General features: G+C 46.7%; 1 protein-coding gene across 3 annotated transcripts in view; it reads left to right on the top strand.

Annotated features, from left to right (window-relative positions):
• Nucleotides 1-14,805, top strand: part of RPAP1 (RNA polymerase II associated protein 1) — a 48,040-nt gene that overhangs the window by 9,630 nt on the left and 23,605 nt on the right. For all 3 annotated transcript variants that reach the window (XM_081207889.1, XM_081207890.1, XM_081207891.1), the window contains 6 exons: nucleotides 2,197-2,383; nucleotides 2,659-2,835; nucleotides 4,037-4,279; nucleotides 11,105-11,220; nucleotides 12,151-12,249; nucleotides 12,968-13,069. In XM_081207889.1, the coding sequence (XP_081064015.1) occupies nucleotides 2,197-2,383; nucleotides 2,659-2,835; nucleotides 4,037-4,279; nucleotides 11,105-11,220; nucleotides 12,151-12,249; nucleotides 12,968-13,069 (924 nt within the window). The remainder of the gene's footprint in view (nucleotides 1-2,196; nucleotides 2,384-2,658; nucleotides 2,836-4,036; nucleotides 4,280-11,104; nucleotides 11,221-12,150; nucleotides 12,250-12,967; nucleotides 13,070-14,805) is intronic.

Below are 14,805 nucleotides of genomic sequence, written 5' to 3'. Positions count from 1 at the left end.
CTATACCTGCTAGCAGTGAGTGGTGGATTCACATTAGTGAAGTGTAAGATAATGCAATACATTATCTATCACATTCCTTCAGTGCCCTTTACAAAGCACTTTCCTTACTTCTGTGCAGTTACCTGTGTTTCCAGTTGTTCTCTGCCCAGTTTTTACTACCATAGTCATTTATGAATCTTAGCAGAGCCCTGAAATTACCTGGGTTTCTTCCTAGTTCAGGGGAGTCTGAACTACATTTTTGGCATGCTACAAAACATTTTCTTTTTCTGGGGTTTCTGAGGTGTGGCCTTGTGTTTGCCAGCGCCTCTGGCCTATTCACTTACATTTGTACTATGGGAGCTGCAGTCAGAATTGGCAGACACTCCCACCCGACTACTGATTGGAGCTCTAGGAGGCAACAGCTCAGAAAACAACAGAGAGAAGGGGAGCACATTCAAGAGTTTTGTCTCCTGGGAGACAGCATGGACTTGAAGGGCTGGAGCATCTGAAAAGCTTGTTACAGGGAATGCTGTTTTGTTTTTTAAATAAAAAAGCCAGTCTTTCAAGCACATTGCAAAGTTTTCTATTGTGGTGTGCAATGTTGGTTTTTGCCATTTTGAATATAGAAGGTGCTACTATTTGTCTCCTTTTTTAAATATGCTGATGGGAGACATGGGCCGGGATCCAGAGAGTCTCTTCTGCATGCACAGACAAGCTTTTGCATGCTGATCCAGCTGTTTGGCTCTTGTTGGAGGGAAGCAAACCTGCATCCACAGAAACTCTGCTGCCAGTTTCCACACAGTTCATGGTGTGCATATCGACTGTGCAATCTTGGCTGTAGCAATATATCATTTTTCTTTCCATCGCAGCTTCTTGGCTTAGTATCATCAAGGTGGATATGCTTCATGCTGCTTTTTTCTTAACAATAGTAAGTCTCTGATAGAGCCTGAGTGTAGACACTATGCAAATTTTAAAATCCATTAGTTAGGCATCATTCATCAAATTTATTACTGTGAAATTGTTGCCCTCTTACGGTCCCAAAATCTTCAGAGATGGCTTTTCCAAGACAGTGAAGTCTGTTTATCCTCAGAAATGCAAAGCGTTCAGATAAGCAGACTCTTGGATTAATCATAGAGGCAGAGTGGAACAAGCTAGCCAGAATTTACCTACAACCAGATGCTTTCTTGCCTGATGCATTTTGTCAAGAAACGTACCGTATTTTTCGTCCCATAGGACGCTCCGTCCCATAGGACACACCTAGTTTTTTGGGGGGGAAATAAAGGAAACCCCCCCCTTTATTACCCCTCCAAAAGCAGGTCAGGGAAACCAAACCAGGTCGAGGAACAGCGGGATGGCGGCGCTGTGCCTCCCTGCTGTCCCCCAAGCTTGTGGGGCTGGCCGATGTCTGCCCGGCGCGAGGGGCGCTCTGCTTCAGGGCGCCCCGCCCGCCAGGCGGCAGGCTGCTATCCGCAGCATGGGGAGCCCTGCGGGAAACTCCTGCAGGGCTCCCCACGCTGCGGATGTCTGTCCGGCGCCCGAAGCGCTCTGCTTCAGGGCGCCCCGCCCGCCGGGCGGCAGGCTGCTATCCGCAGCCTAGACATTCCTGCGGGACCTCCGGCAGGGCTGCCTAGGCTGTGGAGGTGTTCCCGAAGCGCCAGGCGCTCTGCTTTCAGGGCGCCCGACGCTCCGGGAAGCAGGCTGCTATCCGCAGCCTAGACATCCCTGCGGGAACTCCAGCAGGGCTGCCTAGGCTGCGGATGTCTTCCTGAAGCCTGGAGAGCGAGAGGGGTTGGTGCGCACTGACCCCTCTCGCTCTCCAAGCTTCAGCGGAAGCCTGCATTCGCCCCATAGGACGCACCCAGATTTCCCCTTCATTTTTGGAGGGGGAAAAGTGCGTCCTATAGGGCGAAAAATACGGTATTTATTTTCCTCTTCCTGGTGTTTAAACACTTAACAGCGAAGTAATATATTACATCGTATCTGGGAAAGACTGAGGAAGGGCTGTGACTCTGTCTCTCTCCACCCCCCCCTAAAATTGTCTTATCTACAGCTTGCAGTTGAGGACACAATATAGAAATCCATGTTGAAGGCAGCAGAAAATCTGGATAACACATATTGACCCAATTGGAGTGGGTGGCAGGAATGTTGATGAATTGGTTTTTTTTGTTATATGAGAAAGGCATAGGAGTGTTTACTTGCTGTTTTGTCTTCTTGCAGGCAAAATCAGCAGCTGGAAAGAAAAGTATCTTTGCTCAGAAGATAGCTGCTAAGAGGGCAGCCGAAGTGGCTCAAATATCTTCTCTTTCTCTTGAGGAAGCTGAGCAGACAAATGTAGGACCAGCAGCTTCAGATGCTGCCCTACCTTCTGAAGCCTTGGAGACCCAATTCTGCAGGGGTGAGGAAGGTAAATGTTGATACCTGTGGAGCAAGTATTCTCAGTTCCCGATGGCATGTGGAAGCCTTGAAGATGCTTATTGAATATTCGCATAGAGAAGCAAATATCTCCTTAAAAGGTTGTGCTGGTGATCCTGCGCACAGTTACATTGGAGTAAGCACCATTGAACTCAGTGGGACTTAATGTCTGAGACTACATGCACCAGATTGTAAATCAACTCAGTGGAGTATGTTGTCAGTTTAAGTTTGCTTATGAATACCGCTCACAGTGCCCTTTGTTTCTAGATATGCCTGCTGGTAGTGTACACAGTCAGCGTTCAAGTATTGTCACTGGGAAAGGTCTTGGAAGCCTGGGAGGAGAGCAAGAAGCCCAGAACATCCACAAGGAGAACCTGGAGCAGCTGCAGTCCATGTCTCAAGAGCAGATCTTGGAGGAGCAGAAACGACTGCTGGCTCAGCTCGGTACGAACTTCTTGCTGACTTCTGTACACCTTATTCAGTGATTTGGATTAACCCCCCTCTGATTTTTAAGGATCAGGGCAGTTACCTTCAGTTTTGAAAGTACGAAACATAACATGAACTCTACACAAAAGAACGTTGTCCAAAGCAGCAAAGCCAGCTTCAGACATGTGGAATCATTCCCAGGACTCGCTTCCACGCTTAAAGATTTCCTGTTGGCATGTTTAATTTATGCAGCCGACTTTGTAACAGGCACACAAACTGCAAAGCCTCTTTCACAGACCTCATGGGTCTGTTGAAGTGAGCTGCTTACATTAATTTTTTGGGACGGGATGCTTCAGAGACACAAATGTGATATCGTGTCTTTAACTTGCAACCTGAAAAGCAGTCATCTGTCTGAAGGCCAGGTGGGAGAGGACCTGATGAGGATATGAGTGGGGATATTGTTTTTGCTTGTTACTATGTTATGTGGGACGCAGGTGGCACTGTGGATTAAACCACAGAGCCTAGGACTTGCCAATCAGATGGTTGGCGGTTCGAATCCCAGTGACAGGGTGAGCTCCCGTTGCTTGGTCCCTGCTCCTGCCAACCTAGCAGTTCGAAAGCATGAAGTGCAAGTAGATAAATAGGTACCGCTCCGGTGGGAAGGTAAACGGCAATTCCGTGTGCTGCTCTGGTTCGCCAGAAGTGGCTTAGTCATGCTGGCCACATGACCCGGAAGCTATACGCTGGCTCCCTCAGCCAATAAAGCGAGATGAGCACCGCAACCCCAGAGTCAGTCATGACTGGACCTAATGGTCAGGGGTCCCTTTACCTTTATGTTATGCATTTTTATGTTTTTATATTGTCAACAATAATTATTATTATTAATAGTAATAATACAGTGGTACCTCGGGTTACATACGCTTCAGGTTACAGACTCTGCTAACCCAGAAATAGTACCTTGGGTTAAGAACTTTGCTTCAGGAGGAGAACAGAAATTGTGCGGCGGCAGCACATCAGCAGACGGAGACCCCATTAGCTAAAGTGGTGCTTCAGGTTAAGAACAGTTCCAGGTTAAGAACGGACCTCCGGAACGAATTAAGTACTTAACCTGAGGTACCACTGTAATAGCATCAATCATTGTTGACTCAAAGAATTGACACATGCATCAAGGAGGAATTTTAATGCTGACAGTATTTTGTCCCATTTTCATGATTATCAGATCCGGGTTTACTTGCGTTCTTAAAGTCACGACGTGATGGTAGGACAACTTGGGAAGGAGAAAGCAAAAAGCAGCATGAGAGGCCAGGAAAGCTTCTTCATTCAGAAATGCAGCCTAGACCCAAGCATGAAGCAGAAGAAACTCTGAAAGTTCCTTTGTTACAGAAGCCAGTGATGGAAGAGGAGGAGGGCATGGAGGAGTCCCTGCAAACAGAAGCTGGTACAAGAATAGAGGATAGCACAGGTAAGGAAAAGTTACGCGTTGTTGCAATGGATGAGCAAAATGGCCAAGTTTCCATATAATATACATGCTCGTTTTTCCAGGGTTTTGATCATTTCTTCAATTCTAGAGGCCAAGTATTCTCAACTCAAATCTGTTGTGCAAATGGAACAATTGCAGGACCGTAATTTTGCTTTGTCGTACAACTAAGAAGAGGCTGTTTTACCTGACCCAACCTCGGGGGGTGTGGGAGACTTGCTACATGCAGTTTTCATATATTTGCTGGTGTTGCAATACTCTCTGGCAAGGGGTGGCAGAGATGAAAAGTATGGCAACTACAGATGCAGCTGCTGATAAAAGTAGTTTTGAATGGCACCTTCACTTTCACTTCTTGGCAGGCTGCGTGTCCTTTGGGAACAATCAATATGTTTGGGTTTTGTATATATAGATATTTTGCTGCTGATGATTCATTCACTGTGTGGCACTATATATAGCAACTTTACCTGCTTCTTGTTAACATATGGCCGCTTCGGGGACTCCCCCTGCTCCCACAGTCTCTTTCAGCTACAGTCTCTCTTCTTCCACTCTTAGACCCTAAACCCATTTTTACTGCAAGGTGATTCTGGGACTGGCTTTTATATCTTGATTCCCAGAAGCGATGTGTTTAAAGTTAACAACGGAGCTGTAAAATTTGGTACCTGGGCAGAGGCTTTGTAGAAAGAATCAGCAAAAGGATCTGATTTGTGAGATTGGAGAACAAGGATGAACGGTAGGAAGTTTGGGGGCTGGAGAAGTATGCTAGCAATGAGTCCAGGAACCACATCACTGGCTGCTTGCACTGCAGACGTGAGTGAAGATAAGTCAGAGCAGGTTTTAGTGGCTGCACCTGCAGAAGCTGCTAATATAGCTCGGTCTCCATTGCGGCTTCTACAGGACTGCGGGGTTGGGTGAAGCCAGTGAGAAATTGTTGTGGTTTTCAGGAAGGAGATTGACTGCCAAGTGGAGTTGCTCCTCCAAACTAGAACTTGCTGTGAACAAAAGGCCTTGGGTTGTGGGTGGAGGAAGCAGATTTCGGTAGCTGCTTAAAGCTAGCTGGAATCTCTCTCAAGACAGATAAATCCTGTGAGGTTTAAGAATCCTGTGTTTAGATTATATTTGTCCTCAGCGTGGATTACCTAGGCTTAAAAGGCACAGCTTGAGGTATTGGTTGATTGGCAGGCTAGAGGGGCACTCACTTTCCATCCCCTTCAAATTGTAGGAACGGGGATAATATGTGCATTGGAGGAAATACATTGTTTATGATGCCTCAAGATAGGAGTCAAATCCATAAGAGGGACCTGTGGGCTTCTGCTGGAGCTTGTGTTCTGATGATGATAGGTAAAGGTAAAGGGTACCCCTGCCCGTACGGGCCAGTCGTGTCCGACTCTAGGGTTGTGCGCCCATCTCACTTAAGAGGCCGGGGGCCGGCGCTGTCCGGAGACACTTCCGGGTCACGTGGCCAGAGTGACAAAGCTGCTCTGGCGAGCCGGCACCAGCGCAGCACACGGAAACGCCGTTTACCTTCCTGCTAGAAAGCGGTACCTATTTATCTACTTGCACTTTAGGGGTGCTTTCGAACTACTAGGTGGGCAGGAGTCTGATGATGATATGGATCAATAATACCCTTTGTACTCTTGCCATATCTGCAGGTCCCTTTCTGTTTCCTGTACTTAAGTGATCTTGCTAGTGGGTCCAGATTGAGTTACCTGCAGGCAGTTCTTGCTAAAGGGCAGCCAAAAGCAGTTGCTCATTGCTTCTGTTATCCCCAGACAATGAGGAAAGGATTAAAAAAAAATTGAGGGTGGGAGAGACAAGGTTCTACCTCAAAGAGCTTGCATCTTAATTTCCACAGTGATGGGAGGAAGAAATGCTAGAGAGAAAGCAGAGCAGGAAAGCCTAAACATGTTGATTCACTTAAGTGCACTCAGGGCTTCATTTCACTTGCAAATGAGACCTTGAGGGGTCAGGCCAGAATCTCTGAGGCCTTCATCTTGGTCAGTTTTAGCTCCTTGCCTCAGCATTTCGTTACAATAAAGCTCCAAGTGAATTCCAGAAGGGCTGCAGCTCAGTGATAGAGTAGGAGCTTTCAGACAGAAGGCCCTGAGTTCTCCAGGTAGGGTTGGGAGAGACCTCAGTCTGAAATTCTGGAGAGCCACTGCCTGCCATCATGGATGATAACTGAGCCAGGTAGGCCAACAGCCTGACTCTCCACCAGGCAGCTTTCTGTGCTTCCCTTAAGCGGCCAAACAAACCATGACCCATGAAGTCGATCCAAGAGGACAGCTAACTTCCTTGGTTTTACTGAGTAATTGGGGCTGCAGAAACAAGGGGAAGGGCCCTAGCTCAGTGGCAGAGCATCTGCTTTGAGCGCAGAAGGTCCCAGGTTCAGTCCCTGGCATCTCCCCATGTAGGGCTGGTGGGAGAGAGCCCTGTCAATTTCAATCAGTGTGGAGGATACGGAGCTGGATGGACCAGTGGTCTGTCTTGGTATAAGGTAGCTTTCTGGATTGCCAGATACCTGGCAGTCCACAATACATGCCCAGTAGTGCTGGACTCCATTGGTCACAGTTTGTGCAGACCTGCTCTTTCGTAAGCATTAATTCGAAACTTCCCTGCTTTTATTCTTTTTTTCATCCTGTTCCTTTTCCTCCCGCCTTGTTGCATCCCTCTCTTCTTGAGTGGTTTACTTCTCCGCTGCCCCCCCCGCCCCGTCCCCATACTTGCTCTGGCTGTTTCCTTCTGTCTGATCCTTTGTTCTGCTATATTCTCTGGGTCTCCCTGCCTCGTGGAGCCTGCTTAATGAGATCTTTGAATCGCTCTTGGATTTGAGCGGTGTGGTTTGGTGCGATAAGGGGTGGTGTTTACTGTTTCTCTTCTTGAGAGAGCAGCTTTAATGTGCAAGAGGAGGGAAGGGAGAAGAAGCGAGAGCAGGTGGATTAGCGCTTCCGCAAGAGCTGCTTCCCCTCCCCTGCCCACAATTTCTTCCCCCCACATTTTCATATGCTTTCCCGCATTGGGTTTTAGTGTTTAGCAGGTTGGCGCTAGAACAATAGCTTGTTAAGGTGCACTGCTTGAAGAGAAATGTTGAGTATTTCCTCTGCACCAGGATGGGGGGGGGGGAAAGGTCCTTTGAGCCTTAAAAAATGTGGAGATAGCAGCAGATTGATAGCAAAGGATTTATGAGATGGCATATTGGTAGAGGAGAAGCAAGATGTGATTGCGGAGGGAAGCAGAACTTGGTTCTGGGAGGAGAGGGAAAGGTGTGTCGAACCAAGGAAGGGCAACTGTCCGTGGGGTGACTTAGTATATCGTTGGGAAGAGAGGAGCAATTATAAAAATCAATGGAGCTTTTCAAGCTGCCCGAGGTTATGCATGCAGCACATTGTGCCCAGCAGGAGACGTATTATTAATTTTGCATTAGCACTTAGCATTGGAAAGCTGCCACTGTTGATGCCAAGGAGTAAATTCATCTTGAATAGACTTAGCAGCAGCCATGTTGCCAGAGGGAGGAAGGCAGCCTGTGCTTGCAATGGGAAGAGAGCAATTAATTCAGAAGGGGAAACTCATTCTCAACAAGGTCAACGATTTGGGCTTCTGAATCTCAAGGTCCCTCTCAGGTGGGGCCACAATGTGCTTTCCGTAACAAGGGTGCGTTGATTTATTAGATTTATATCCCATCCTTCCTCCGAAAGAGGTACAAAATCCCCAGTGGACTTTCTTTGCTGGAGTGGAAGCAGAGATTGCAGCTTGCAATCAGAGCTCAGTGACAGAGCACACGCTTCACATTAGGGGCTGGGCGATGTTGGGTTTTCAACATGGCAGTGTAGTGCCAGCCCACCTTTCCGGGCAAAGTGCGCAAGGCAGTGCAAAACCACCCTATCTGCGCCTTGTGGAGAGGGGCTGCTGGTGAGCGGCAGACCTGCCAGCATCATCAAAGAGCCCCTACACCACCTGGCTGCCTTCTACCAGGAGGGTGGGCTCCGTCTTTCTGGGAGGAAAGGCACAGCACACACCCCAAGGCGAAGGCAGCCAGGTGGTAGCCAAGCAAGGCTGCAGGCCCAGTCCCGCTCCTACTTGAGTGCAAGCAGGAGCAGGGGTGGGGCTCTCTCAGCTGGGAAGGGCAGGCTTTGCGCTTCCCAGCTGAGCAGTCGCGATGAGCCCCCATCGCACCGCTGGCTCCTGTGATCCAGTGGCGGGTTGGAGCCTCATTAAAACTTCTTTGTTGAGGGGAGGGCAGCAGCACGTTCCTCAGCCCAAGCAGTTCAAAGAAGCAGAGGGAGGAACAAGCTGTATTGGCAACTTACCGATCCAACTTGTTTCTCCCTCTGCCAGGGCAGAGTGCAATGGTGGTTTCACCACCGGTATACCGCCGAGTGAAGCTGTCATCACGGTCTCCTCTCAATACCAGTCCTGAGCGATATACAGTGGTACCTCGGGTTAAGTACTTAATTCGTTCCGGAGGTCCGTTCTTAACCTGAAACTGTTCTTAACCTGAAGCACCACTTTAGCTAATGGGGCCTCCCGCTGCCGTTGTGCCGCCGGAGCATGATTTCTGTTCTCATCATGAAGCAAAGTTCTTAACCCAAGGTGCTATTTCTGGGTTAGCGGAGTCTGTAAACTGAAGCGTATGCAACTTGAGGTACCACTGTATTGATATATTGCCCAGTGCTGCTTCACATGCAGACGATTCCAGGCTTCATTCCTGGACGTCTTGTCAGGTAAAAGGCTAGCAAGCAATTGAAAACACTCTCTGTCTGAGACCCTGGAGAACTACAGCCGTTTAGAATAGACAGGTAACTGATGAGGTGAGTAAAAATGAGCCAAAGCTTGGGGCTCAAATGACAGACTAAACACTAAACTGAAGTTAAGCAGGAGCTAAGGCTGCACTAGAAAAGGGGACAGGGAAGCTTGCATGCCTGGGGTGATATCTGCACCCTCTTCCTCCCAAGGTCTAGTAACATTTTAGCCACACAGCAAATAGTGTAATAGGTTTATTACACTTGCCCAAGGACCTCTTCAACCAGACTTCCTCTTGCGCAAGTTCCACAACACTCTATGCCATGCGTCCCAGAAGACGTAATGGTGCATGTGAGGGAGCCTGGCAAATGCCTCTGTAATATTCTCCAGTTAATGTATGTAGGAGGCATTTCTCTGCAACACCTTCCTCCTACTCTGCTTTATGCTGTCATGGTGCCGATGAATCTGTGACTGAATCGGAGTACCAGAGAGCCAGAACTTTAGCAGATGCAGTGATTTGGCTTGGTGGGGGCTGTGTTTGTAAAACAGTGTGCAGGGGAGAGCCAAGCTGCAGGAAATGGCACTATAGGCTGACTATATGTTGCACGCCCAATTCTGAAAAACAAAACATAAGCTTGGAAAGGTTCAGTGCACATTCACCATCCGGGCTGCCAGGTTGTGTTTCTCTAAAGGGGTTTCTCATCAGTTCAACAATCTGCTGATAACCCTAGAATACATAACAGTCTTCCCCCCACTGTTGACAAGATTGCAATGCTAGTGTCTGGTGGTACACATTACTAATTTGATTCAGAGCATGGTGTAATCCGCCTTCTCCATTTAGTGATTAATGAAGAGAAAAAAAACAAATACCAGAAGACTCTCCTGCTACTTCCTGCTTCACACCCACCCCACTGGTGTGTTTGTTCTTCATTCCAGCATTTCTTTAAAAAATATAAAATGAATGTACAATGGTACCCTGGGTTACAGGCGCTTCAGGTTACAGACTCTGCTAACCCAGAAATAGTACCTCGGGTTAAGAACTTTGCTTCAGAATGAGGACAGAAATCGTGCTCTGGTGGGGCGGCGGCAATGGGAGGCCCCATTAGCTAAAGTGGTGCTTCAGGTTAAGAACAGTTTCAGGTTAAGAACGGACTCTATTTCTGGGTTAGTGGAGTCTGTAACCTGAAGTGTATGTAACCCGAGGTACCACTGTAGTCCAAAGATAAGCAATAGGTAATGGTTGAAAATAAGCTGTTATTGTAATTTTACTAGAGCTTTGTTTAACTTGATTTGGATGCTTACTCCATTACTAATTGTAAGCCCCATTGTCCTAGAACAACATTCCAGAGTTAACTCAGTAGATTTATCTCAAGAGGTTGTCAAGGTGCTAATTGTTCCTTCCATTGCTGCCTAGTCTATAATGCTAAATAATTGATCTTCTTGATGTTCCAACCATTAAAAAACTTATTGGCTATGCTCAGAGTCTCCTATTCAGTTGTTGCTGCAGAGCCAAAATGTATAATTAGTTGATTTCCCCCCCCCCTTTCAATTTCTCTCTGGCTCTTTGTGAAGACCCAGAATTCTAAACATTATCACTTGTGAGACGGCAATAATGGAGCCCTCTGAACTTGCCGTTCAAGACTCTTACTTTCCAATACTATCGGTTTTCTCTCCTCAGTATCTTTATTTTGAGACCCTTTTCTTAGGGTTGTTGGAGTGCAGTTTAAATCATTAGCCTCATGTTATTCAGTGCTCTTGATTTTCTAATCTGATTGTATTCACTCCACGTCCAAGTTGATATTCAGCTCATCTTCATTTCATCTGCAAATTTTATTAACGGCGCCATCCACTTTCCTTCTCCAGATCTTATGGAAGATTAAACTGTTGGTGGACCTTTGATGTTTATGTATCGATGATGAGTCAGTCTCTGAGCTTTTTTCCCTTCCCCTTGTAGTGTCATGAAAGCAGTATTTGATGCACTTCTTCAGAGCCACAAATGTTGACAATGAAAGTGATGCATGCTCTGCTTTCACGCTCAAGAATAACAATGTCTGCCTTTGCCTTTCCCAAAAGGTAGTGACCTTCCAGTGAAGCCTCAGAAAGAGTGGCTCCACATGGACACTGTGGAGTTAGAGAAGCTGCAGTGGTTGAAGGACCTCCCTGAACCTCGGCAGAAGAAAACCAAAAAGGTCAGGAGAATAAAGCACAGTCCCTTCTTTCTTGCTTTCAAATTATCTTCCCCCTAGAAAATTGGTAGGTAACCTTTTTCAGCCTGAGGGCTGCCTTCCTTTATGGGAACCTTCGGGGGCCGGGGGGCAGACTCTTGCCTTGGTAACAGTAGATTACATTCCAGCCATGAAAAAGCCACCCCCACACCACATTCCATCCTCCTTCCAGGCAAGCAAGAGGCATTATCTCAGTTCAAGGAGACACTCTAGCCAGGCAGAAGCTCTCAAGGAGGGTGTGGCCTGGAAGAGTCAATTTGGCCTACAGAGAATCCCAAACGCCAGACAGCAGTGTTTGAAATTGCCCAGGCACCAGGTGCAGGTCCAATTGTGACCATGTGAAGATGTCTTGTCATTAGGTTTGGCAACTAACATCTCCACCATCTGGCTGGTGTACATCAGCAGTTTCTGCTGCCCCCCCCCCAATATCCCAGCATCAAAAGACACTGCTGCGTGGCAGCCGGCTGACTGATCTGTGGCGATGTCTTGTCGCTGTTTAATCCTGTATTGTTTTATTTGATGTCTTAATGTGTTGGAAACCGTTCTGAGACATTTTTTTCTTTAAAATATAAAGCGATATAGAGATGATGATGATGATTTTGATAATTTCACTGTAAAATAAATTGGCACCTAGACAGTCCATTGTGGCGGCTGTAACCTAGGTTCAAGATGTCATTTGGTGGTTATTTTATATATATGAGTTTCTAACCCTACCAAACAGAGAGACCTGGAGGACCACATTTGGTCCCTAGGCCAGAGGTCCCCTTCCCTAGAACATGTTGTCAGCAAAAAATGGTAAAAGTTGGCTTGGGTAGTTAAGGGATTTAGATCCTACTAAGTATGAGCACAGTAGGCAATAAAGGTTATAATTTTATTTGTTTCTTTCTCCAATAGGCAATGCAGGCACGCTTCAGTCTGAAAGGAGAGCTTATTCCCCCAGATAAAGACCTCCCCACACATCTGGGCCTACACCACCACGGAGAGGAAGCAGAAGTAAGGGGAGAACAGCTTTGAACGCAAGAACATGCTTGTGGTCTCATTGCATGTTTGACTCTCTTTCCTGTCTTTCCTTCTTAGGTAGTCCTGGGCTAGGTGGTCTGACCAATAATGATTCTCAGTTGAAGGCATCTAAAGTACTTTCATGCTTTTAAAAATGGAAGAAGCAGAGAATTAATTACTGTGAAATAAGATTGCTGCTGGGAGCAAGATTTCTTTGTCTCATCACATACGAGGATGGGAATTTCCCTCACCGTACTCTTGAGTAGCAGTAACTTATTGAACTGTAGATCCCAGGCTATTGGATAGTGTAGTGTATTATTCCAATGAGTGTTTCTTCTGGGAAGGCTCAGTTTTTGGTGTTTTCCTTAGAGCCTAACAGAGCATTATAAAAGAAGGGTGACTCCGACATTAACCTCCATCTGGTTGGTGCTCAGCGACCTTGGAATATTTCCCCATCCTTTCTTTGTAGCATTTGATGCGTCTTGCGCGCTTGACTCCTCTAAAACTTAGCACAAGCACCTTGTTGCCCCTGCAATCTGCATGTATTGCACTATTACCTGGATTGTGTGGTGCGATTGGCAGAGGACAGTCCTGTTGACTTCCTTGCTTCTTTCAGAGTCTGTTCAGGTAAAAGGATGATGTCTCTTCAGTAGTTTGTAACTTAACACAATGATAGATACCCTAATGTCTGGATGTTTTATTTTTATGCTAGAGGGCTGGCTACTCGCTCCAAGAGCTCTTCCACTTGTCTCGCAGCCAGGTCATTCAGCAAAGGACTCTAGCTTTGCAGGTGCTTGGTCACATTGTCCAGAAGGTGAGTTAACCTTTGTAGGGGTGATGAGAGAAACGGGGTGGCCAGGTTTCTTCTGATGCCGCAAAAACCATCTCCACATACCAAATCACTTTTGGTTTTTGCTTTTTGGTTTCTGATCTTGTTCACCTTTTAATTGGCCCTAGGGAATCTCTAAATTAAGACAGTTTGGTGGCACGCAAGTAGGTCCACAAGGTTTGATCTGAAGTGGTCGTTTTTGCAAAGTTGAAGAATGACCACGGTTCACCAACAGAAAGCTTCCTGCTGTGACAGTTCTTATTAGATGGGTCAGTGATCAAAACAGCCTTCCCCAGCCTGACACCTCCAGATGTTGCTTTAAGACTGACCACTAGCTGTGCTGCCTGGACCTGATGAAAGTTGGAGTTTAGCAGCAAAGCTGGAGGGAGTCAGCCTGGGGAAGGCCGTATTAAAATATTTTTGAAGGTTCCTACCTCCTTAATGGACGCGGGTGGCGCTGAGGGTTAAACCACAGAGCCTAGGACTTGCCGATCAGAAGGTCGGCGGTTCGAATCCCCGTGACAGGGTGAGCTCCCGTTCCTCAGTCCCTGCTCCTGCCAACCTAGCAGTTCGAAAGCACGTCAAAGTGCAAGTAGATAAATAGGTACCGCTCCGGTGGGAAGGTAAACAGCGTTTCTGTGTGCTGCTCTGGTTCACCAGAAGCGGTTTAGTCATGGTGGCCACATGACCCAGAAGCTGTACGCCGGCTCCCTCGGCCCATAAAGCGAGATGAGCACTGCAACCCTAGAGTCGGTCATGACTGGACCTAATGGTCAGAGGTCCCTTTACCCTTTACCTTTACCTTACCTCCTTAATAAGTAAATAAAATATTATTTGGATCTCTCCATATATTTGGTGGCTGACTAGACTAAAATCTTACTAGTTGTCTTCTGATGCTGTTATCATGCTATTATCTAACCTGAAAGGTTCGAGTGATGTTCTTTTGCACATTTACCTGGGAACAAGCACCACTAAAACCTAGTGTGGATTGTTTCTGAATAAACATGCATAGGAATTGGCTCTCAGTTAACAAAAGCTAGCAGTTTAATTCACTAGCGACTGCCAAATCTGCTAATGGTGAAGTTTCAGAAAAATCTGCCGCATTGTATTAATTTGTGGTTTAGTTGAATACGTTGGCTATTGGGAACAGCCAAATTAGGCTCTTAAGTGCTTTAAAGCAACGAGAAAAGGTTATGAAATCTGGCAGAAATTGGCCATAAATGTATATTGATATAAGCCAGAATCTACAGATCTTGGCTGGCTTAGTCCCCACCGGTAGACCATCATTGTTTTTGGAATGCATAGAGGATGTGCGGGTGGGAGTGGAAGGGCCTGATTTCATTATTGTGCTTTGGAAGCACTCACAAGGCCTCCAAAGCACAGGGCAAACGTCAGAGACAAGAGAGATGACCACACCTTGGCAGAATTCCAAGGGAAGAACATTCCCCCTCGAGGCCAGAGATGCAGCTGCCCATGGTGTATTTAGTGATCTCATTTGTGGAGCCCTAGGGAGAAACTCAGTTGCCTTATAGCTGTGTGCATTTTGCCAGAGGATAAGAATGCAAAAGATACCAATCTTCATCATAAAAAAAAGAAAATGTCATGATTTAAAGTGGAAGAAGTGGAATGGATTTGCTTCCATCAGTTTCCAGTCTAAGGACTTCCAGGAAAGCGTCCCAGTGCAACATTGGTGACTGCCTTCTAAAAACAACATCTCTCTC

The sequence above is a fragment of the Podarcis bocagei genome (genome assembly GCF_964188305.1).
Source record: "Podarcis bocagei genome assembly, chromosome: 1".
NCBI lineage: Eukaryota > Metazoa > Chordata > Lepidosauria > Squamata > Lacertidae > Podarcis > Podarcis bocagei.
The sequence above is the reverse complement of the archived record's forward strand: the minus strand, read 5'-3'. Positions and strand labels throughout refer to the sequence as shown.